The following is a 25755-nucleotide window of genomic DNA, read 5'->3' as shown; positions in this document are numbered from 1 at the left end:
CCCTTCGCCGGTCTGTGATCAGTGACCACTGATCACAGACCCATTGATCACAGGGCCATTTGCTAAAAAATTTGGAATCTAAAATTTTGTCAAATTTTACAGCAAGGACGATGTCGTACGACACCCTTCGCCGGTCTGTGATCAGTGACCACTGATCACAGACCCACTGATCACAGACCCACTGATCACAGACCCACTGATCACAGGGCCAAAATCTAAAACATTTTCTAAAAATTTGCAATCTTAAGTTTTGGCGATGACAACTTCGCCACGAGCGATACCCGCTCTGCTCACAGGCCTGTTGACAGTTTTTTCGCCCTAAAGCCAGCCTCCCTCTATCTGAAGTACTTTCCATTTAATATTGAGGTCTTCTAAAACTGTACTATCCCATTAACGCGAGTATTGCTCTGTACCCACAGACCCTTCTACATTATCACCGCCCTAAAGCCAGACTCGCTCTATCTGAAGTACTTTCCATTAACATTAAGGTCTTCAAAAACTGTACCATCCTATTAACGCAAATATTTTTTCGATATTATTGGGCTGCCGTTTTAACCGGTTGTGTCCAAGATTTGGAGGTGTCGTACAACACCCCTCCTTGGTCTGTGATCAGTGACCACTGATCACAGAACCAAAATCTAAGACATTTTTCTAAAATTTGGAATCAATGGAGGTCGTGCGCGAGGACCGTTGTACGTGGGAGTTGTCTGCATAATTGCTTGGTAGTGTCAGCTATTAACTCTTGCTTGACTGTGTCAGACATTACTTAGTCCCCTACTCCATTAATTTCCTAAATACAAATATTGTAACTAGTAAATAATTGAGGTAATTTTTAATGATCATTTAATTGATGCACAAGCTCTACCATCATCCAGACAATGGTGCTTCAAACCCTTGCGTCTTTGGGACGCAGTCTGGTAATTAATTGGGGCATGTTGTAATCATTATACATTTAATGTTAATATTTAGTTTTCAATTAGTTAGAATTTTCGTGTAGTTTGATCCAGACGACAGTACAGCACACCATACGTAATGAGACGCAAGCAATGGGTCATACCGTAGTTTCCACGCAATAAATTATCCGACGGACACCCGCTTCTCCGTGGATCGGAGGGTATCGGAGTTCACGGAACCACACTTCGAAAGCAGTGATGCAAGAAAAATGGCTTTAAAAAGTCGAAATTTCAGTTTTCTTATACTGCCAGGTTCGATATAGAGCCGTTTTCGTCCCATTGGCACAGGTCAGCACTATATTACCAATACAAGAAATGTTAGTACGTGTGGCCACCCATACTAGAATCATTATGAAATTTTAATAGAGTTGTAGTATGGCTGGCCACCCATACAGCAAATGAAATCTTGTCGCGCGACAACCATACTAGAATCATACTCAAATCACGCCCCAAAAAATATCAAAAATCTTAGATTTAACGTTAATAATTTAATATTTAACTACTATTTAATTAATGTCGAGCAGTACCATCATTAGAACAATGGTACCCCGAAACTTTGCGTCCTTACGACGCGATCGCGGAACATTCCACTGTCGGACATGAATTAATGCATTTCATAAACACTATATACTTAACATTAATATTTAACTACGATTTAATAAATGTCTTGCTCGCCACGTGTACTTCATTGCATTTTAGTCATCTACACGTGTAGTACATTGCATTTTATTTGCCACGTGTAATACATTGCATTTTTGTCGTGCAACAAGATTTTCAAAAGCTGTATGGGTGGCCAGCCATACTGGAATCGACCTCCAAACAATTAGCAAAAATTACATTAGTTGCAGTATGGCTGGCCACCCATACAGCTTTTGAAAATCTTGTTCCACGACAGAACATTGCATATCATACCAAAGACCTTGCTTGCTCTTGCAAGCCTGCGCGATTTACCCTGATATTTTTGAGAGCCCGGCAGGGCTCTATAGTCGAAAAATCCCCCACTATAACTGAACAACAAACTTTACTTATATATCCTTTGCCAATCTATCGTGGAATCGACTACGTCTTTTAAGCCGTAATGTCACAATACGAAGTCTAGAGTGCCCTAGAGTGCAGTAATAAGTCTGCCAATATATAGACCCAATGCATTAAACAAGCACACCAACTCGAATGGAGGTCGTGTGTGACGACCGTTGTACGTGGGAGTTGTCCGCGTAATTGCTGGACAGTGTCAGCTGTTAACTCTTGCTTGACAGTGTCAGACATTAATTAATCTCCCACTCCATTAATCCCCTAATTAGAAATATTGTAATTAGTAAATAATTGTGGTTAATATTTAATGATCATTTAATTGTTGCACAAGCTCTACCATCATCCAGACAATGGTGCTCCAAACTCCGGCGTCCTTGGGACGCGATTTCGTTACTAATTAGCGCATGTTGTAATCATTATAAATTTAATGTTAATATTGAGTTTTCAATTAGTTAGAATTTTCCTGGACTTGGGAAGCCGTCAGCGTAGGAAAGTCGGTCGAAGAACTTTTTGGAAGTATACAGCCACCGGCCCCCACTGTTAGGAATGTACATGGACAACTGTGTTCCCGTAATCCCCCTCCTCCCCCTAATCTCAAATTCGAGATGCACACTCATAACTTCAACCATAAGCAATATTGCTCAACCTGCACCTCATTCAGACTCTGGCAAACCACAGATCAAATTCACATCCCCATTCCCTTCTGACGCCATACAGCGACGTGTTTCCCTAACTCACGTAATCACCCTTAATTTCATGACCCTACTTCCTTGACACCCACTACTAACTATGCCAAATTCTCCACATCATCGTAGAACTTCACCACGTATCGGAACGTCAACCCTTCCTTTCTGTGCTACCCAGGCTCCCCGGTCTCCTACTCAGTATGAGCCCCTCGCAGGTCTTATTTCGACGCAATGTTTACATATACAGGGTTCTCGTACTCACTGACCCCCGCTCTCTCTCTTTCCCTCTTCTCTTCTTCCCCAGCGTTTCGCATTCCCGAGACCCCTCACCTCTCGCCTCCTTTCCCGCTCTTTCCCGACTTCACGCGCAATGACTACGCCATCGCATGCCGCCGCTTTCGTCCGCAACGATCCTCGGGTGCCACTGCATCTCACACCTACGTCCTTGTCTGTTGGCTTCCATTCCATCCCCCTCATCCTTGTCTGCGTCGATTGCAAGAGCGGGTCCCCCAGCGCAAGGGCCTTCAGCGACCACTTGCGCCACGTTCACAACATCCCTACTCCCCAGGCCGCACAGCGCTCTAGACTCGCAGAAGAAGCCCTCTCCTTCCACCGTACCTCTGTTTCCGATTCTCCGCTCCTTTCCGACTACCTGCAGGCTCCCCAATTCCTCCCCGATCCGGCCATCACTCTTCCGATCAAGAGCCTCCCCCCGCTTCAAGGATTCACTTGCAAATTAGTCTACTTCTGTCCTCTTTGCAAGCTCTCCAAGGGCACCCCGAAACGGCTTCGACAGCATATGAACTCCGTCCACCCGCCTGATGCACCCGGAAACCCCTCGCCGACCGAGGTTGATCAAATCATTGGCCGCGGTGCTGTTCGCGCCCAGTCTCTGTTTAGTGGTGCCAAGACCAAATACTTTCCCGTTACGGCCGAAGAGCCAATCGGGGAAATGGTCACCGTCTCCCAAGTCCCAGTCGGCATTCCTGACTCAGAAGAAGAAGATCCCATCCAATCCGCCCCGGTGTCGTCACCCCTCCCCATGGACACAACAACCGACTCAACTCTAGACCTCATCACTCCAGACCCCAACTCCCCGTCTTATGAGCTCCACAAATGTGCCGCCGACGTATTGGCCCGTCTAACGTGTTCCAGTTCGGACCTGGCCCCGGGTCGACGATCTCATACCGAATTGGAGGAAAATGACGCAGACTCCGGCATCGCCCTCCGCAACACATTCCTGTCGATCACCGACTTTGATGAAGCCCTCGACGCTCTGCCTTTACGCCGTGAGAAGGCAGCTCAACTCACAGGTGCCGTCACGACGGAGGACGTTCAAGCAACTTTATCCACGGTTGCAACCTGCGTCCATCTATACTTTCAAAGTATCGCCAAGGTCGTCAGGGACGTCACGCATGGATTTCGTCAAGCAATAAACCTCCACGGCACTACGCCCTTCCGACGGGTTCAATCCGTGGCAGAACGAAGATATGCTAGTCATGTTGCCCGCCTCCTCTTCTTCACCCATCAGACACGGGACGCCGACTTTTCCCGTAATGAACAGACTTCCGTCGCGATCGACGCCTTCTTTCATGAGCTCAATCGCACATCTCTCCACGAGACCGCAGGTGAAACTCTCTCGCACGCCTTACACAGTCGCCTTCACGATGCCATGAAAAGCTTGCTCCTCGTCCGGCTCAGGCATGTCGACCTCCTCACCAACTTGGCCGTTCGTAATTTTGTTGTCGCCGCTACTGTCGTTGCAAGTTCCGCCCCACTCTTCGCTGAGACTTCCCCGACCCTCAGACTCGCCGAAGCCGGTGACATGAGTCACATTCTTGCCGCCCTCCAATACGCTGTTTCCGTGACAGCGATTCAAGAACTCCGCCCAGTAGCAGAAACGCCCCTTCCGGCCGCCCACCTCAACGAGAACCACCAAGATCCAGCTGCTGCCATCATCGCAACCGTCGATCAAGATGCCAACACTGCCGCTACATTCATACGAAAAACTTTGGATGTCATCATGCGAATCATAAAACATGAGGAAGGTCCAATCTCTTTCGCCGTCTGTGCCATTCACAAGCAACACCCTTGTGGAATCATCAAATCTCACCACCTCTCCATGCCTCTTTTGGGGACGATCATCACAAACCAACACAAGACTTTCGACAAGTTCTTCTACGAACACTGTCTTCTGGGGGCCGAGCTTCCTCCTGATTTCCAACGACTCGTTTTGTCTCTGCGTGACGACCCCACGAACCGCGCTCCTGGCTTTTCCTTTCTCTCCTCCCTCACTCACCACGCTTCCTGGGTGCAGGCCAACGTTGCCCATCTCCTACATGCTCTAATGAATCCATCGTCCGATTACCTCCATCGCACACCTTGCGTCCACCCCACATGTTCCTTTCCGCCCAGGGTTCCTACACAAGATGAGGCATCCGGTCTTGGCCCATCCCCTACCTCTACTGCTTCTTCTGGCCAAGACCGAGAAATTCAAGTCGCTGGTGTTCGAATGACGAAAACAGGAGTCTTGCAGTTTCTCGCTCATTGCCAAATCATCCAAGACTCCCTACTTGCTATGATGCATTTTTCGTCCGGATCTCCCGGTCGAGCAACCGAGATATGCACTTATAGGCTACAAAATGGGGAGAACAACATCCGGAACATCTTCATCGGCCACCACTCCGAAATTTTGTTCAACCCTGGCTACTGCAAGTCAAGGGCCGCGCTCGGTTACAACCGCGCGGTGTACCGATTTCCCGACAAGCAAATTTCGTTCCGAATGATCTCATACTTGTCGGTCATTCGCCCTTTGGAATGCGAAATGGTCAGAGCTCTCCATGGTGACGAAGCCATGAGAACCCATTGGACATTCTTATTCGCCAACAACGGCCAACGTTTCTCACCTGCACGTGTCACAAAGGTCATCAGGACTGCCCTGCAATCCAGGAGCATTCACATCTCCTTCAAGGATTACAGGCAGTTCACCAGTGGAATGGTTCCGCTTATATGTCAGAATAAGCTCCACAGCAGCATGAATGACATATTGGCAGAACACACCACAGCCGGACACCAACAAGCTGCGCATACCTCCTCTATCGCCCACAAACACTACGGACGAACTACCTCGCTAATGCCCGACTGTCCCGCCGCCACGCTAACAAAGCACCGCCAATTCTCCCATGAATGGCACCGCCATCTGAAGCTGCCGTCATTTTATAGTGACCGCGCTTCTTCACAACCGCTCCCCCTCCAACATTCACAGCAACTCCAGTCTCGAGTGACCTCGCTATCCCAACATGAGCCGCAGCCTGTCTTCCAGGTTCATCAACCGAAACCCCTCCTTCATGCTCTCAACGGAAGCACAGCAAACGAACTGCAACAACTGCAGCCAAACCCCTCTGCTCTCAAATTCCCCAACAACTTCTCCGTAGGGTCCCACTCCAATCACAGTATTCGCCTCGATAACCCCCCGAATCATATCCTCCCTCCCCTCGTCAGGCCTCTACTGTCCGCTCTCAAAAAGGCCACACGTTCTAAATCTGCGGAATTCATGTCTCAAACGCAGTTTGCTGTCACAGCCACTGTGTCCGCGTCGCAGAACAACACCCTCGTACTGATGCCCACCGCATCAGGCAAGTCTATGGCAGTCCTTCTACCAGCTTTCATGGAAAAGAATATCAAGTCCACTATCGTAGTCGTTCCCCTCAAGGCCCTTGTATCGGAGTACATGAGGCGCGCGACAAACTTCGCCCTACTCGCATCACATTGCGCGAATGGACAAGGATCACTGGAATTTGCCGACCTCTACATCTTCACGGCCGAACAGTTGTCGCGGCCGTCTTTCAAAGAGCTGGTTGTTCGACTTATGGATACTAACAGGCTCTCTCGAGTAGTCATTGATGAGGCTCATCTCACAGCCATGTGGCAACATTTCCGCCCTGAATTGAAGTTTTTGCGTCGATCCCTTTCTATCATCCCAAAGTCAGTCCCTCGTGTACTCCTCAGTGCTACCGTCCCACCCTGCGAGAGGAGAATCATTCTAGAGCGCCACGGCATTAACACAGCCTTCCTTTTCTCAATGCCTTCTCAAAGAAGGAATCTCGAGTTTGTTGTTCATACCTTCAGTGACGACTCTGACCCGGGCCTAAACACTCGCACTCCTGAAGGCTCCTTTGCCACCGCACAAGAAGTCATGAAGATGAATGCAGTAAGCTTTCTGCATCAGCACTTCCTCGATTGCACCAACGCCCCAAAGCCGTTGCCCAAAATGTATAGAATCATCGCTTTCGCCCTGACGCGCCAAGAAACAACTTCCCTCCACAAAGCCCTGACGGCCGCATATGCACAAGGAAGTGTTGCCCACTCCAATCAACGCATCGCAGTCGAGCCGCTCATATATCATGCCGGCCTCACTAAAGAAGCTCGCGAAAAGGCCCACAACGACTGGACAGCAAACGAAGAGCTCTACGACATCATAACAACCAAGTACCTCGTACCTTCAACTCTGTTCCGTATTATGGTTTGTACGTCCGCCTTCGGTACCGGAATAGATGTTCCAGATGTTCGAGCAACAGTTCATCTTGGCGCCGCAAGAAGCCTCGTCGACTTTGCACAGGAGAGTGGCCGGTCTGGACGCGACGGACACCACGCATTCGTCTTCGTCCTAAACTCAACCCAGTACAATAAGAGCCTCGAAACCTCCCTTCTCAAAAAGGGCAACATTGACGAAAATGATCTCGCAGTAACGAACCGAAACGAGATGATGAATTGGGTCCTCAATACCACGGATTGCCGCAAAGATGCACTTTACACAGCCATGGATGGCCAAGTCTCTGGTGTCTGTCGCTTCGACAAGCACGCAGTCTGGTGCGATGTTTGCAGATCTATGTTCCCCTCCCAGCCAACTAATGCACCGCACACCCCTCAGAGTTCACAATTTCACACACCGGATACCTCTAGACCTTGGGATGCAAATTCGCAATCCCAGTCTCAGCAACATTCGCTTCCCACCACACCATCGCAATCGCAGTTGCCACCTCCACATCAAGATCAAAATCAAAACCATCTCGAGCCTCAACGGCAAAACCAAATCGGAGCCACAACATCCACGCAGCACAACTTCGATGAAATGCTTCTCTTGATTGAGCAATCCGCTCCAACCAACCCCCCTCCAGCCCCTCCAGTTCGAAGAATCCTTAGCTTCTCCCCACAACAATCAAGTGAACGCTTGCTGCCTTCAGCATCACCTTCAATGCAGCAAGCACCATTTCCAGTCCGTCCACGGTCACTTCCGACGGCGTCACCATCTTTGAAGCAAGTCCTTTCGGGCAAACAACCCGCATCACTTCCACCATCGGGAAGAAATTCATTCAAGAGCTTACGAACTTCTCCCAGTATGGCGCGCCAAACCCAACCTAATGTTCCCACAAACCCTTTGCCTTCCCCGTCACCTCCCCTATCGTTGCCATTTAGTCACTTCCAGGCAATTGGCACCGAATCCACGGTTCATTTAGTAACTCAATTCCTCTTCCTAACCAAGACGACGTGTCTCTTATGCCACGCTTCTCCCCGCCGTTCCGGTACGGAACATCCTCAGAATGACTGTCCATTCATGGAAAGAAGCTGCTATGCCTGTTTCTCTACGACCCATTTCGTCCCGTCTTGCCCCGTCCCAAGAAAAGTCCCTCTCAAGTGCTATGATTGCCGCCTCTCGCACTGCCTTGGCCAACCACTTCACCCCACATTCGGCCAATACGGTCGTTGCGATCTACGTCCTATGATATCACTCGCCTGGAACCTTTGGCGAATGAAGTCTTTCCAGCAACAGATCGCTGAAAACCTGTTCCCTTCCGAAATCCTTTGCCGCTTCAACTCCGTTCTCCGTGACCGCCCGGCCCGGGTCACTGAGAAGGACTTAGCGGTCATCTTCTCGGATGCATCCATAGAGTCCGCTGACGAGAATAACGACGATATGCCTCTGACAATATGGCTCCCACTGGCTTGGGCCATACATAAAGGTCTTCTCCAACTGGACTGCCAGTAGTTTTCGATATCCACATACTGCAGTATTAGGACCACATTTTCAATAAACTCTCAACGATAGAAAGCTTCAATCTTCTCGAAAACGGAACCATTCACATGTCACAGCGATCCTCACATTTCCATGTGCCCGTGCGATCACTACCCGCCGTTTTTGTTGAATCATTCATTTATACATCTTCTACGTCGCGCCATATCCAACTGCTATGCTCACTAATTGTGCCGTTTTGCTGTTTCTCCACTACACAAACAACCCCACAAAATTTACACTTGTGCTTTCGTAACGGCCATCTACTACAGAAGTAGCTGAAACAGAAAAGAAACATGCCAACGCACCGTTCAGGCCCCTTGCAGGACGCGTCTTGCGAGTAGCCCTCTCCAAAGTATCATTCTCCCACCCTTCCAAAACGCATCGTTCTCGCGCCCCTCCAAAACGCATCATGGGCGCACCCCTCTCGAACGTATCATTCTGGCACCCCTTCAGAACGCATCGTGGGCGCACCCCTCCCGAACGTATCATTCTCGCACCCTTCCAAAACGCATCGTTCTCGCGCCGCTCCAGAACGTATCATGGGCGCACCCCTCTCGAACGAATCATTCTCGCACCCCTTCAGAACGCATCGTGGGCGCACCGGTCCCGAACGTATCATTCTCGCACCCTTCCAAAACGCATTGTTCTCGCGCCCCTCCAGACCGCATCATGGGCGCACCCCTCCCGAACGCATCAATCTCGCACCCCCTTAGAACGCGTCGTGGGGGCACCCCTCTCGAACGTATCATTCTGGCATCCCTCTAAAACGAATGATGAGCGCACCCCTATAGAACACATCACGAGCGCACCCCTCTCCAACGTAGCATTCTGGCACCCCTTCCAACGCATCATTCTCGCACCCCCTCAGCTCGCATCCTAGACGCACCTCTCCAGAACCCATCGTGCTCGCATCCCTCCCCAACGCATCGCTGACACACCCGTCCAAAATGCGTCGTTGAGGCAACGATCATCGAAACCTGCATACGGCGCTTTTCAATTTTGCGCAGTAAATATCTTAGAAAGCTTCGATGTTCAGGACATAAATTACGCCGCCTTATTGTGTAATTCGTACATGCGCATTGGGACACTGTTAGTGCAGTATAAGGCCCTGCCACTAAATCTGCCTGCTGTAATTACCCCCCCAGCACGATACGTTTTGAGCACCTGACAATCTTGGCAGACGAGGGACATGGTACGTGATAAAATATGAAGTTAATAATATTGCTCATGCGCCTCTAATCGCAAAAGGCTAAAACCAGATTTTGCACACTGACATTTTATTGGCTGTGTGCCGCTGTCGGTAAACTTTTAGTCAGAAATTGCCAACAGCAATGTTGCAAATACAGCGCCTATGATGGTGCCGCCGTGTAAATTGGCCTAAAACGTATCGTCCCACCAGAAAACTGTCGCCGTTAAAACCGCGCGGCACGATACGTTTTGGGCCATATACCGTACGCAGTACCAAAATCGCACATACGTCAAATCAGGCCTGGACGATACGTTTTTTGTCATTACGTATCGATCTTGACATGTGCCCAAAACGTATCGTCCCGCGGGAACTGACGCCAGAACTAAACATAGGGAATGGATAGTCCCTACATCCTTATATCAATATGCGTAAACTCGTGATTCCGCCTAATCCCCCTAATTCCCTAAACGGATAGGGATAGTCGTTAGATGGCGGGTGCGTTGGGGGAGGGGCAACAGGAGTACGGAAGGGGAGCGGTGTGGTTCCAGAGAGCACGCGGATGAAATTGTCTCATACAGTATGTGGTCATTCAGGGCGGGGGAAGGAGTGATACGGACAGAGTAAGTGAGATCAGTAGTGAACCAATAGACGCGCGTTACAAGGAGCGCCAGCCAGTAGATGCGCGTCGGGATTCAGGGGCCTGAATACGGAACCGCGAATGATAGCGTGACAGCGACGAACGAGATCAATGACGCAACATGACAGCGAGGATGGCGTCCATCCGGCCAACGGCTGCCGTCTGATGCATGTCGGCAATTTTCGACGTCCATCCGGTATGATAAAATAATCAAATTTGGCCCTGTGCGCTTTGAAAAATTTCCAGATTTTTTTCTAGCCAATGCGCACTCCGTCAGACCGAAGTAAATTTGCGCTTAATTTCAGCGCACCTGAACGCGCGTCTGTTCGGACATGGGAATAGGGTGTTTCGCTTCATTGCGCTGGAGTGGATCGTCGGGGTGGGAAATGATCGAGCTACAGTCCTGATTATTAAGCATTTTTGACTGAGACTATGTTTGAGCCATAGTGTTAAGACCCAGATCCGGTTCTGTCTTAGATTCCTTATTGAAAGTGTAAATGTGACATTAAAGGCATTTGTATGACGCTTTCTGGAATCCGATTTATATTGAATTTTCCTTACATCAAGAGATTGAAGTAATGGCTCTGGTACGGTCAAAAATGATACCACGGGCATGGTGGACGCCCTCGGACGTCTTACAAGGAATTCCTTACACAAGGTTCCTTCAATCAAGGGATGACTGTAACATATTTTTGGTGTTTTTTTTTTGGGTGTAATTATTATTAGGAACAGTAACACGTGTACAGTACAGTAGTGCATTCGTAATCTCCGCGATGGTCTTCTCCTTCAGCCGGAGAGGAAGTCAGGGAAAGGGAGGACGCAGCAGGACGGCAGAGTTGCGGGCGAGTCTTCGACATCTGTGGCCAACGTCGACTCGGTGTTAATCGAAAACACTCATCTGTACGCTAACGGTACTCCGTTTCCATAAAAGGCAAAGTAGCCGACTTTCCTTACCCCCTTACCCGAATCCATCGGTCGCCCAGTTTAGCCCATCCCTCAGTCGGCCTCCGACAGCTCCGCCGCACCGGCTTACCACCCGCCTCGAAGATCCATCACACCGCGTTCACACCGCTTTCACACCGAATGGCAACACGCCCGCCGACGCCCGCCAAAACCGGGTCCCCTCCCACAGATCCTTTTCGGGGAATATAAATATTTCCTACATCCCATGCCCGCCGCCCCCACGCACCATCTTTGTCTACATGGCTCCGTGGCTCACTGCCTGCCGCATCGCTTTCGCCGTTTCGCTGCCAACTCAGTGCGCGCGTCACGTGCTGCGACCCACATGCCGCCCGCCGCCGCGGCGGCGCGTGGCGCTGCGCGCCTGCGTTACGCAGCAAAGTATCGCCCCCGCGCTTGCTGTGCTGCGCCGCGCAGCCGACTCGCAGCGCCTGGACGTGGCGCGGCTCAACTCCCTCGTGCGCCTGGCCGATCTGTTGTTGAGCGAGAGCAAGCGGTACAACCTCACGGCGATCCGCACGCGCGATGCCGTGCTGCTCAAGCACATCGTGGACGCGCTGAGCCTGCTACCGGCGCTGGACGCGGAGGCCGCTGCCGCGCCCGGCGCGCTGCGTGTCGTTGACGTCGGCACGGGTGCGGGGTTCCCAGGGCTCGTCCTCGCCATCGCGAGACCGCAGTGGGACGTCACGCTGCTCGAGGCCGCGCGCAAGAAGACACGCTTCCACGACATTGTGGAGCGCGAGCTGGCCCTGCGCAACGTCACGTCCGTGTGGGGGAGGGCAGAGGAGGTCGGGCAGAGTAAGATGCATCGGGGGCGGTATGACGCGGTCGTGGCACGGTCGTTGGCGGAAATGCGTGTTTGCTGTGAACTGTGCGTGCCGCTGGCAAAGGTGGGGGGCGTGTTTTTCGCGCAGAAGAGCGTGGGCGCGGGCGCTGAGGAGATCGCCGCCGCGAAGGAGGCCATGAGAAGGCTGGGCGGGAAGCTGGAAGGTGTGCACAAGGCGTGGCTGTGGGAATGGATGCACGGGCAGGGGGAAGAGGCGGAAGAGATTGACAGAAGAAAAAAGTGTATTGTGGCCGTAAGAAAGGTGAAGGCAACGCCACGGGCGTTTCCGAGGTTGCCGGGGGTGCCGAAGAAGACGCCTTCGCGAGACCGCGAATAGGTTTGCGAAGAGAGAAAGGCGTCGGGAGACCGGAGAGAGGAAATATGTTGATTGAGAGATGTGTCAGGGAATAGGAGCGCATGGGTGAAAAGCACACCGAACATTGCAAGGGGCGTACATGGACGTCTTGCGAGAAGAAGAGCGCAGGCACGTCGCGAAATGCACAGTTCGCTGTGGCAATGTGACATACGAAGTAAGAAGTTGCAGAGCGGCCCCGATCGCGAGTTTTAACGCCATTGAGAATTGGTTTATCTCGAGACATTGAGCAAGGTTTCTTAACGATGAGAATGGTTTTTGTGCTCAGCGGACACAACATCGCATTCCACACGCCCAGAGGCAGCAATGCATGCGCCGGTGCAAATTGCAAATGTGAACGACTCTTCGGGCGTCCCTATCAGCTGGCATCTAACTATCTTCGGGTATCTTTTTACTATGTTCGTCGAGTACAGGTGAAATGACTGCACGGTACAGTATGTGCCTTAGAGAATAACGAATCGTAACACTCTGAGCTTCAGGAAGACGCCTCAAATGCCGCGTTGGTCACCATCAACGCCCTCATCGAGAAGCCATATAGCCGCCCTCAAATACGCGGCGCAGGGTACTTGTGCCAACCTCTGACGCCCCTGTCATGAAAACCACGGAATCAAGATACCTAGCCTTTGGCGGCCTAGAATGACAATCCACCTCAGCGCACCTTATTGCAAGAGCTCCTTCCACTGTAGGGCTGGCGGTAGCCGGGCGGGCACTTTTTGCATGTCGCCCTACTAGTTGCACCTGCCCTGTCTCCATATGATTCGGGCGGACACTCAAAGCAGCTTCTCTTTCCAGCATTTGGCTGATAGTCTCCTTGAGAGCATGTATAGCAGGAGCTTCGTCCGCTGTAGTTTTGGTACGTTCCAGGCGCACACTTCTTGCACGTTGCCCTACTAGTCGCGCCTGCTTTCTTCCCATACGATCCGGGCGGACATTCAAAGCAGCTTCTCTTTCCAGCATTTGGCTGATAGTCTCCTTGAGAGCATGTATAGCAGGAGCTTCGTCCGCTGTAGTTTTGGTACGTTCCAGGCGCACACTTCTTGCACGTTGCCCGACTAGTCGCGCCTGCTTTCCTCCCATACGATCCGGGCGGACATTCAAAGCAGCTTCTCTTTCCTGCCTTTGGTTGATAGTCTCCTTGAGAGCACGTATAGCAGGAGCTTCGTCCGCTGTAGTTTTGGTACGTTCCAGGCGCACACTTCTTGCACGTCGTCCTACTAGTTGCACCTGCCCTGCTGCCATACGATCCAGGCGGACATTCAAAGCAGCTTCTCTTTCCTGCCTTTGGTTGATAGTCTCCTTGAGAGCACGTATAGCAGGAGCTTCGTCCGCTGTAGTTTTGATACGTTCCAGGCGCACACTTTTTGCATGTACCCGCGCTAATTGCGCCTTCCCATCTCCCAAACGACCCGGACGGACATTCACGACAACTTGTCTTGCCTGTTTCTGGTTGATAGTCCCCCTGGCGACAGGTGTAGCAGGAGCTTCGTCCACCGTAGCTTTGGTAGGTACCCTTAGGACAAACCAAACATGACTTCTTTCCTGTATCAGGTTGGAAGCTGCCGGCGGGGCAGTCCCTGCAAGGCTCTGCCCCAGTCGAGCTTACAGTTCCTGGAGGGCAGAGGTCTCGGGCATTGGCGCCATGCCACAGAGGAAGCAAGAAAAGCAGGACGTATAATGTCGTACTGGTCATTCTGGTAGAGAGGGCCATGTCTGGATTGAGATGTGCAGTGGTGGTGTGAATGATCTTTGAGGGAGGTGTCGATGTAGATCGGATGGCAACTGAAGAATGTGGCGTCTTGCTCACACCAAGTGAAGAGGGAGTGAAAGCGGAGCAAGGCGCGGCTCTTATGTACTGCTAGCAGTGCTGTGCGTTACTTTTTGTTTCTGCGAAGTCTTCGCGCCGCCAGCCCATTAACACATGCTGGCCCTTACGGCCTAGACGTGCTGTACCTCGTTGATTCTCTGCCCCACGAGGACTTCACATGTGTTCAAGTGGCGAGTGCCAGGCCTGATGTCAGGATTGTCAACAATCCTCTAATTCCCTAATGGTCGGGGGTATGTCCCAGCGAAGATATGCCCCGAGTACGAGTACAATACTTGGCTATGTACGCACTGTGTGTCGCCTCCTTCAGCCTCACTTGGTCTCCTGCTGGCAGTGCGCCCAGAGATTAGGCATCTAAGATTTGGAAACCATGCAGGATAATCATGTAATGGTCTTCAGTTGGTAAGAAGCCATTTAATTCTGAATGCGTAAGCTCCCTATTATACACAAATTTTGTAAGCAATTCAAGGGCTACAGAAAAAGGCAGGGCAGAGAGTACAGACGACGACTGATGGATGCATTGCGTACTTTCTTGATACTGTACGTAGGTGCAATTGCAAAATGGATACGGTGTGGCACGAATACTGTACCTTCGTACTTGTACAGTAACTGTAATCAACTGAAGGCGGTGAGCTGCATTTTTGCGACGTGAGATGGAGGAAATCACGATGGAGCCTCCTCCGTTCCCATCGATGTCCCTTATCCCTCTTCCCGCCATGCTCGCTCCTGCGACCCCATCCTATTGTTGTCTCTGCTCTGGGAATGGCGTGGTGTGGTATAGACGTACTGTAACACCACATGCCAACCTGGCGCATCGTCACTCTGGTGAAGCGCGTCTTCACGCCAGGCACATAAAGCTTTAACATGTCCGCCAGGCTACGCAGAGTCTAGATGGCACGTGTCCTTATTTGAGGTTGCTTTCATGATAAGAAAAGAAAGATACCCTCTCCATAACACATGGCTCCCGCGAAGCGAATGTATGGACAAAAAAAGTAGAGAGCTTACCCAGCACGATTACCCAGCACGATTTTTACAGGGTTTAGGAAAGAAGCAGTCACAGAATTCTGAAATTCAAACGTGAAGAAGAGTGCGTCGTTGTGGATGGTTCTCGCTAAGTCTCAACAAATACATTGCTCAAGCGACGTAAGAGTTTACCGTAAGCAATGCCGTAGCAATTCCTTTGCTGTGCAGCGAAAGATAGGACGTCGCTGAGTCCGACTGCATCCTGCAGTCATGCAGTACCACTAACCCGAAGTACATTACCTTTGTTCTCCTGAGATGAAATGCGTTCAGCGTCAATCTACAGATCTCTTTAGTGTCTGCTTAACTGTACAAGTACTGTACAATACTTCTGGTGTGGCATATAAAGGCTTATGTTTCGTGCCATTACTCTAGGAGGTGCACGCACAGCCAACACTGCTTTCATCCATCCCCGGACTCTCTTGGTCCTGACGTGATCTCTCAGGTCTGAGAAGCTGCCAGTTGCACATATCTAATGGGTGTACTAGACCACTAGACCTTTGTCTGTAACTGAGACAAAGGCCTACTAGACCTTTGTCTCAGTTACAGACATACAGCGAAGTTAGTAGATCTTTACAAATACCCTCACCGAATAGTGGACCTTTGTCACTGTTAGAAGAGCATTGTCGACAAAATTGTTCGCAAATACAGTAGGCCCAACACACCTAAAACTATCCCGTGTACAATACCGTAGGATGCCAAATTCTGCGGCCGTATAAACCTGGTTCATTGACTTGGAAACCGTTTGCAGAATATTTGTATGACATACCTGCATTTATGGGTTTTGGCAAGTAAACTTTAAATTGGTAATTCATCCGCCTGTCCTCGGCTATGAACTGTGATGCAAAGAACACCGATGCCTCCCCCCTCCTGTGGAGAGGGGGCCGACTGTGGCTTTCATGTGTGCGTGTCTGATGTGCCCTAACAGCAGTGCCTCATCTACTGTGCTTTCATAGCTCTGCATGGAACCACATGGCCAAACTGTGAAGCGGTTGCAGTATCAATTCGCTTCATATCTTCCACGAACTAAAGCGATTACTTCCACAATGATGTTGGCATGTGCCGACAACGCTGATAAAGTCGCAAAACCGTTGCAAGAGATCTCTCTAAAATCCACTGGTGAATGGGCACTCACCCTATAACATCCGTTGACACTCTCAGGGCAGTCTCACATACAAACTGGTTCCATCTCTTAAATGCGTTCTCAAGTTGTGACTCTGCCAGTCGTAAACAAGACATTGAGCAAAAACAAAACCATTCACGCAAGAAAATAAAAACATCCTGTCGACTCAACCTGCCCTGCTTTGTGCCAATATTCCGACGTCTGCTTGTCTAGCATCTTCTCCCAGTCTTTCAAATGGAGCTCCACAACCCATCTCATCGACCTTCAGCGCCTCTGCCAGCTTTTCCAGAATCATCCTCTCCTGCTTCGCAACCTCCCCCATCCGCCGTTGTCACCTTTACCGCCGCCTCAATGAGCGACTGCTTCTCAATGTCTCCCAAGTGCCTTTCCTGCTCTCTCACTTTTCCCAGCATATCGTCCAGCGCCCTCTTCTTCATGTATTTGGAAATGCTTTCCAGTTCTTTTCCACCCGCGTCCGCGGGAGTTCCGCACTCATAACGCCCCTGCACGCATCTTGCCACTCGGCGATTTCACTCTCATTGACATTCCTATCCTCCATTGCTACGCACAAACATACTTCGACTAGCGAGTTGTCAAAATCTTGCGTTTGCTTGCCTCCGGCCTGAACGGCCCAAGGGTAGTCGAGAGATGTTGCGCTGCCGCGAGAAATCGCAGCTGAATCGAGGGTCAAGCTCGCACCTGATTGACGGAGCGGACATGCTGTCGAAGGAATGGAATGTGAACAGGTCTACCAGCTACTTCGAGCGGGGGCGTGCATGAGCAGGGCTAAAGGCATCTGCTTCGATTACGCTCCCGCCTGGAGGTCAGGGTTCGGGGCGGCCAGGAGTATGGCTGGGTGTATCAGTTTCGGTACGGACCGGGATTGGGACACCACCACGCCCGTGGACGTGTTGTTGCTCCTGCAACTCCGCGCGCACCCTAGGTTTGCGCTTGGCAACATGTCTCGCGACGACATAACCGACGACTACCCTGCGGCCGGAACCTAACCGGCACGTCGTGGGCCCCGGGTGATATGACGCTGAACAGCATCGCCGCAAACGTGGGGGCGGCGACAACGCTGTAGCATTTCGAGGGCTGCGACGGCGTGCGCGACATGTTCGCGGTCGCAGCGCTGGGGCCGGAGGTTGAGGCCGCGGGTGCTGGGATGTGCGGGTTTGCGATGGAGTCGGATGTCGAGGGAGCGTGGTGTTCGTCGAGGAGATGCAAAAAATGGCGGCATGCGGATGGATGAAATGGACATGGTGGGGGGAAGAGGCAAGTCGGGCGGATGTCATCGGTTTCTACGGGTTAGCTCATTTCTGAGGTTGCGTTCAAAACGCGTACGGCCTGCGAAGGTGGTCCGGTGGTTCCACAGGGCACTCTAAACGGGGGATTAATGAGTCCAAAAAAGTGGAAGTACTTTGACATTTGGCAGCTCTCAAGTCTGGACCGCTACAGGGAGTTGTGATTCTGTTCCTCACCTTCACAAATGGAAAAAGCCGCCTCTGGTAATACGTACATACGGGTACTGTATGAGTCAATGTTGACTCATACAGTATGTACGTATTACAGCACAGCAGAGTACATGATTGTCAACAGTCATGTACTCTGCTGTGCTGTACACTGTACCACTCTGCTGTACCGTTGTCACAAGTTGTTTGCGTGTACCGTACCCTTCGAGGGTACCGTGCCCTTGGGAAGGGTACTGTACACGTATAGAAGATCCCGTAATGCTATTGTTGTAAAATCGTTGCTTGTCATACCAACGGAAATCGTATGTTGGTATGGCTGACTCCCTTCTGTCTACAGTAAGGCTGGTCGTGTCCGTGGTCGTTGCGATGTATTCAGCACTTGGCTGGCGTGTTTCGGTCTGCTCTACCCACTGCCCGGACTCTTTTCTTTAGACTATCGTACTCTACAGTCGGTAACGACTCGCAAAATATGCTGCATTTTGACATTTATGATAAAATTTAACATTGCCGTCGACCTCGCCAAAGTGGCCACTTTCCACGCCAAGGTCCACTTTTTCCTGGCACCTCAGGCTTATAGGACGGCTACGTCCCATTTACCTCTCCCAGCCCTGCGGTGTGCCGCACACCGGGATCGAGTCAATGACTGCCAATCAACGAACGTGATAACCGCGCAGCAAGGGGTTTCGTCTCCTAATGGAGACAGAGCGCAAGGTTGAAGCAGACCCGACCGGTGGGGCCACAATGACCAGACCACCGTGTTTCGCGTGTAAGACATGTAACTTGAAGACTCCAAGCCTTTCAGTCCGATTATCCATATCGCAGTTACTAATGCGGGCCAATGTTGACCCGGGGGACCGTTCGAACCCCTTTGCCAGACTTGACAAGTCTCGACAAAATGTAATTCACCTGTGCACATATTGCAGAGACAACACAATTGGCTGGAAAGTCATTTCGAACCCCAGAAAGTATGGTCCCTCAGCAGCGGCTAGGGCCCTCAAACGATGGTCATCGAGATTGAAGACAGAAGTCAAGAGCTCCATCAATCACATCTGTTTTATTTGTTCGACAATAGAAAAAGGAGCGGAGACGGAGATTCAGAACTCCACCGAGGATCGTAGACCAAAGCGCAGTCCGACAGTGGATTGGACACTTTTCAATGTCTGCGGAGCTTCGAAAGAAACGCGCGAAATATTCACGGATGAGTTTAAACGCCTATCCGACTGCAGTGCTGTAACTATTGGAACTTTACTTAACAATCCCTCAGGGCACCGTCTGTGCTATCTTCACCTGAACCACAGTAGATATTCCCAGCACAAAGTTAAAGAATTGGACAAGTCCAGTCTGGGATCCCAACGGGGGCTTTGTATCTTCAGGGGTACTGGTTGTTCAGGGAAATGCAGACGACTTCGAAAGCTTCCTGTCGTGGATAGTAGCAATATTGACAAAATTGCAAAGTACCTTCGCCTGGATGAAAACATTTTATTGCAAAGCGACAACACGCTGAACGCAGACCAAGTCATGCGGAAATACGCGTGCACTGGTTGCAGGTACAGCATAACGGATGGACAGAGAGAATATATTCCAAATGTATCATTTGCAAGTATAGAAAGCTCATTGGATATTTGGCTGCTTCGCTGTGTCTTGTACGCTTTGGAAGTTGACGTATCGAAAAACGACATTGCATTGTTCAAACGGGAGGACATTAGGGGCCTCACAAATATTGCCAGTTCCTTGCGGCAGTCCTCCGTAGTTTCAGATACATATCCCCCTGTTCGTATGCACCGTTTTCCTGACGTCTCAAGAGGCCGGAAGGCTCTGTTAGCTGCGTATGAGCACCAGTCATCTTATTGATTTGGAAATGCCTACCTGTTTGATACACAATGACACGACTGATGGGAACTTAAACAGGAAGGGCGCCGATGAGGGTCCAGGGGTCTGGTTTTTCGACTTTGACAGCTCTTTCGCAGGCCATCCTTTGCTTGATGTTGACTGGGGCAACCGAGATATCCTAGAGGTTTATGCACAGGAAATGGACATAGCTGACGTTGACGGATTGTTTTGGTTGATTAGGAAAGTATTCTTCATGTTGCGCCGCTCGTAAAAGCATACAGATACTTGGACATGGTTAGGGAAGCGGAAGACGGTGCTCCCCGGGAAGACGCCCTTCACTGGCTAGAGGACAGTGTTCGTTCCTTGCTGCTGTGACCGAAGAAGGAAATGGTGACCACTTATTTTTGGGCTGAGTTGACGGGTACGACGGTGCAGTCTGGGACAAGCCGCTTTGCGCATGGCATCAGCAATATACGCTTTACAATGAGTACAAAAGAAGCTGCAAAAGTTTTAGCAGGAGCATCATAGTCAGGACGCCAGTAGAGGAGCCATTAATGTCCTCATAGCCGGGTGATGCATGCAAAACAAGAACTGAGTTGTTGTTTTGCATGCATCATCCGGCTTTATGAAACGTTTGTCCGTCTTCTGACAACGAAACGTACGCACACTGCGGTGCGTGGGCTCTACAATCTATTAGCTTTTTTCCCTGGCAACGATGAGCATGTATCACCGGGAACGGGCAGCCACAGTCGAGAAAATCTATTTTGTATCGGCGCTGGAGCATAACTTGGCAGTGGGCTTCAGATCGGAACCGGACGAATCCAACTGCCCGGAAGGACAAGTAGTTCTTTGCGAAAACAAACCTGCTCATGGACAAACCGTAAAGAGGATAGTCCTACGCAGCAGCAGCTTCCCAGCACTTCTAGAGACCGCTTCTGGGGGCACCCAAACTTCGGGTTAACGCACACGTAGAGTCAACAAGTTCCGCACCGGACGTGGCTCACACATGCACGGAAACCCCCTTCGGCGCCTGTTAAGTTGCCACCCATTTCGTTGTTGTGCCAAGTTGAAGCTTTCAACAGCCAATTGTGCACTGCCACCACTATCCAACCTCACGGCCTCCTTCACACCGAGCCTGCTGATCATGAAGTTGGCCACCTCCAGCAACCTCCAGCCACGCACAAATCCAGGTGGCAGAGGTTGACCCTCGGCAACGACAAAGTACATATATTCATACCACCCTTTGTGGTTGGGCGCACCACCAAGCCCGACAGCCGAGATCGCATCTCGAGTCCAGTGATCCGTGTTGGGCCAGTTAGGGATGGAGGGAAGCCCTGCCGTGATGAACTTGGGGGTACCAGAAACAATGTTCTTGTACACAGAAACTCCAGTTCGTGTGGCATCATCTAGAGTGTCACTGTAACCCAGAAAGTCACAGAGGTTCCCCCAAGAGCAAGCTAGGGAGGTACGGCCGCTTTCGAGGTTGAATTCCTGGTCGGGCGGATATCGAACGCCGGCGCTGGATGCCATGCCACTGACAGGGACATTGTTGCCCCGCATCCATCGCTCTCTTGAAGCCAGATGGCGTTGATTGCAGCAAGGGTCTTGCGGTTGTCGGTGACATAATCCTTGGTCTTTCCACTCCAGGTCGATGGACTTTTTTCGACGATATGGCTGGGGTCCTTGAGGTCAATCCAAACCCAGCAGACACGGGTTTTCTAGCCGTTTTGGGTTACTTGATCACATCTCTATGCCGCACCTGAGCCGAGGCTTCCGCTGGGATCGGCTGATGTGAGCTGGGGTAGCTCAACCTCGCCGCAGTCAAGTGTTAAACTTGTTGAGGAGGGTAGTGATAGGGCAAAAAATGCGAGGATGGGTAGGACTGTATGAAAGGGCTGAAAGGTTCTTGGTGAGGCGATCATTGTGGCAGGGTGGTGATGACGGGTGGTGGGAGAGGGGCGGGACGGTTGTGAGTATTGTAGTTCCTTAAAATGGAGAAAATAGGTCGGGTTTACTGGGCGACATCAGAAATGGATAGTCTTAAAAAAGGCAATGGAGATGTGATTTGCCTGTTTGTTTTTTGGATGGTTGGGGTTGAATGAAGAATGGAGAGCTAGAATACTTCGAAAACCGCTTCAGATACTGGGTACTTAGTTGAGGAATGAGAGCCCGAACTAAAAGGGCTTTCCGGGTTAGAAAGGAATTAACTCTAGCCCTCACAAAAAAAAAAAAAAAGATAGTGCGATGGTGAACTTGGTACTGACAGAGAAACGGTTTATCATTTTACATGTTAGTGTGTGTGGCTGGCTTTCGAGGGGAAACTTGGCTGTTTGAGTTGAAGGGTGGAAAAGGGGGAAGATGGTAGATTAGTAGGTCAGGAGCGGTAAGAGTTTGTGTGAGGTTGAGGGTATGCAAGTTTTTTATGAGGCGGCTTGTGCTGGATATGATGAAGCTCCTCACAAGCCTTACATTTGTGCTAAGATTGCCAAGGGTACTTGTACCCTCGAAGGCACTCTCGAGGTTGCGAGAGTCCTTGACAAAATGTGCTTGTTTGCAAGTCGAATTGGTAAAAGCACGCTGCTTGGGGACTCGGCATGAGTCTTGCTGGATGCATCAGGAAGTTATCAAGATCGCGCGAGGTAGCGGGTCGTTCATAAAGTATCATTCACAAGCGCTTCGTACGGGTACCCTTCTCACTGGCTCAATGTGGGACGCAAGAAGTTATGATAAAAATGCGAATGCAGTGCGTATTCGAAGAAAATTGCCTTTATTTGGACGGGAGAATTGGTCTCCAAAGTGTGCCAGGGTCAAAGTGGGACGACGAGAAATTTCATGTCTTGCACGCTTCATCTGTAATGGGAGAGACCCAACAAAGCCGACGCTGCCGTGTGCTTGCGGGTCCTCAACCTGCATCCGCTGTTTTCGGGCTCTTGGCCATTGCGAAATTGGCAAGTCGTCGCAAACTATGTCTTCGAGAGGCGACACCGCAGACTGCACTTTCAGACGTTTCTGAGAGTCAATATTTTTTTTGTTTGCAGTATCATTCTCTACATTAAACTCCTGAATGTGATAAACGTTGGGTACGGGCGCTTTTGGAGGATTCCGCCCCTCCAAACGAGCACGAACGGACTGCAAATTGCTAACCGTCGCTGCGTTTCCTGTTGCGAGGAATTTTCTATTAGATTTCTTAGGTGTGGGGTTCTTTGACAGGCATATATTCTTTCTCAGAATGTTGCGCAACACATAATCATTATTGAGAGCGACGGAAACCTCTGCAAAAGCATGAGCAGAAAACTGACCGTTTGTAAGAGCATGTGAATATGTTTCATCAAACGAATATATTTAATTCGTTGCGAAATAGTTTAGCAAAATCATATGCGCGAAACTATGCAGCGCGGCATTATAATTTTGGTGTCACAATTTGAGCCTTGTCACAGATTGAGCCTGTGAGAAGGGTACTGTACATTCGAAGGTACCTACAGCCTACAGTACCCGTACAGTATATATATGAAGCTTGCAACTTGATGCCACGTTGTTGACTGTAGATGGCTTTACCTTTACGTAAGACGAAAATTGCGATGAGAGAGGGAGATGTGGTGAGAATCTTGCGGCGAATCAAATTGCGGCGAATCAAATAGGTGAGGCATTGCAGCACGGTATCGCTAACAAGGCTTTGCAACCACAAAAAAGGAAAGGAATCTGCTTGGCCACTGGTGAGCCATTTTGTTCTCTCGTTAGATGCCACATCTGGCATGATGATGAATTCGCCGGGTATTAAAATGGTGCTACAGTACCGAATTGATACTGGACTGTAAGGCAGCAACCTTCTCGATACAGTCAACATCATCGAGTAGTGCACCCCCATGCAAGGTTCCAACAACATACAATACTCGCATCTTGCACTAATGAATGGGGTCACACAAAATACTCATTTACTACTGTAGTGTCTAGCGCCTCTTGGAACGACTCTGCTAGCTATCTTACGCGTGTGCAGTCAGCAACGCGCGTTTTGTACGGTGCAAATGATGAACGGCATACTCCATACAGTATATCGGAAATGTTGATCCGTTTACTGTTGGGCATCGTCGGCTGCATCGACTTGATCCCTGTCTTGGACAGCTGTCTAACAGCAATGCAAGGTATGATAACCTGTGTTCACCGAGAAACCCCCTGCATTACTCACACTCGTGAAATTACTCAATTCGGCATTATTGCGCGAGTCCTCTCTGTACTGTACTTGATTTGGTGCTGTACAAATTGTAAACTTTACTGTACTGTTGTGACAAATCCTGATCCCGACATCGTAGGCGAGCGGGTAGAAGGACAAGTGGTTGCAGTTGATAGGGTCCTACTCTACAAACACGGTGGGGGAGCACAAATGCCCGGAGACTGCCAGTCTCCTAAATGTAAGTCTTTGTTGGTCTGTCAGGTCACTACCCTTCTCCCCTTCTACCCTAGGGTCAACCATCAACTATATATAGAGTCTCTGGACTCTCTCCCTCCGCGCTCAGGTCAGCCTGCGGGCATCGTGCTTCTACCGTCAAGCACGGCTATGCTCACTTCGAGCTTTTAGCATTTAATTACCCTTCCTGGTAATAAATATAGAACTGCGCTTGTATTCCTCCTGAATGCAAGCGCCTTCTCCCATACACATTATCAATCATCGATCCATACATGCATTCCTTCCGAATGCAAGTACCCCGATGAGTACAGTCAGATTCTAGTGCAACTTACACGTCTGATCCTGAGCTGTTCTTTACTGTGTGCGTCTCACGCCTCTTGACATCCCGTGGCTGTAATGAATATGTACAGCTCGAAAGGTGTTCATTCACAACTGTACAGTAGTGCACAAACGTTCGGGAGGCACCAAGGCTTTCCGGATGGAATTTGAATGGTTGAGAATGTCGCAGTGCATTTTGATGTGATGTGATGTGATGTGATGTCTTCGCATCTTGACGCGTCCAATGTGATCGGGTTGGACTAGATCTGAAAGTGTTGATCTGAAACGATGTTTGGCACACTTCCCCTTCACTTGTCGGTTGCTTGGGGCGTATGCGTGGTGAGGACTAGCCGACGTCACTGTGCATTGCTGTACACATGTGTACAGTACGCAGTAAGGTAAGCTCTTTTAATATGATTCTTCCGCTTTCCAAAACCTTGTCGATGATTGCTCACCTGCTACTATACAGTACTGTACATCATATAGCCGATTATCACGTGTATGCCCTATACTGCGATAGACATGGTCACAAAAATTGACACACATGCAATGTCAAAAAGGCCTCGCACCGTCGCATTCATTCCGTATCCTCTCCGGATAGCTTTCAGATCACATTCGCCACCTTTGACGCAACTACTGTATGGTCGTGTATTACCCTTGATAACACGCAGGGTGCCTCGAAATCGTTCGTACGGTGTACCCTTCAAGGGTAGTACCAAGTTCGCATCACTCCCATGATACCGCACCTCCGCGGCGCCCACACCGTGCATCCCACCTGACTCTACTAAGCTTCGACACCACACGTCCCCCCCCCCCCCCCCCCCCCCCCCCCCCGCGCCCCCGCCCCCCCCCCCAACGGGCAGGGACCACCAGGTCCACACAACCACACAACGGCCCCATCCACACTCAACCGGCGCTTTCCAACACAACCACCCAATCTCCATCACACACACACACAAACGTCCGCGTCCATTCTCTCTGCACACAAACACTTCGCTTCTTCGTCTTTTTCGGCTCCATACACACCCCATCAACCGGC

General features: G+C 50.4%; 2 protein-coding genes across 2 annotated transcripts; one reads left to right on the top strand and one right to left on the bottom strand.

Annotated features, from left to right (window-relative positions):
* Window positions 1-11772: 11772 nt before the first annotated feature.
* On the top strand, window positions 11773-12693 carry CHC_T00001198001 (hypothetical protein). Its single transcript, XM_005718601.1, has one exon. It carries the CDS (start codon window positions 11773-11775, stop codon window positions 12691-12693), a length of 921 nt encoding a protein of 306 aa, XP_005718658.1.
* A 685-nt stretch (window positions 12694-13378) lies between these two features.
* CHC_T00001197001 (hypothetical protein) lies at window positions 13379-14419 on the bottom strand. Its single transcript, XM_005718600.1, has one exon. It carries the CDS (start codon window positions 14417-14419, stop codon window positions 13379-13381), a length of 1041 nt encoding a protein of 346 aa, XP_005718657.1.
* Between the last annotated feature and the right edge of the window lie 11336 nt (window positions 14420-25755).

Source organism: Chondrus crispus, genomic scaffold (genome assembly GCF_000350225.1).
Source record: "Chondrus crispus Stackhouse genomic scaffold, scaffold_412, whole genome shotgun sequence".
NCBI lineage: Eukaryota > Rhodophyta > Florideophyceae > Gigartinales > Gigartinaceae > Chondrus > Chondrus crispus.
Note: the sequence above shows the minus strand (reverse complement) of the source record. Positions and strands in the feature narration are given on the sequence as shown.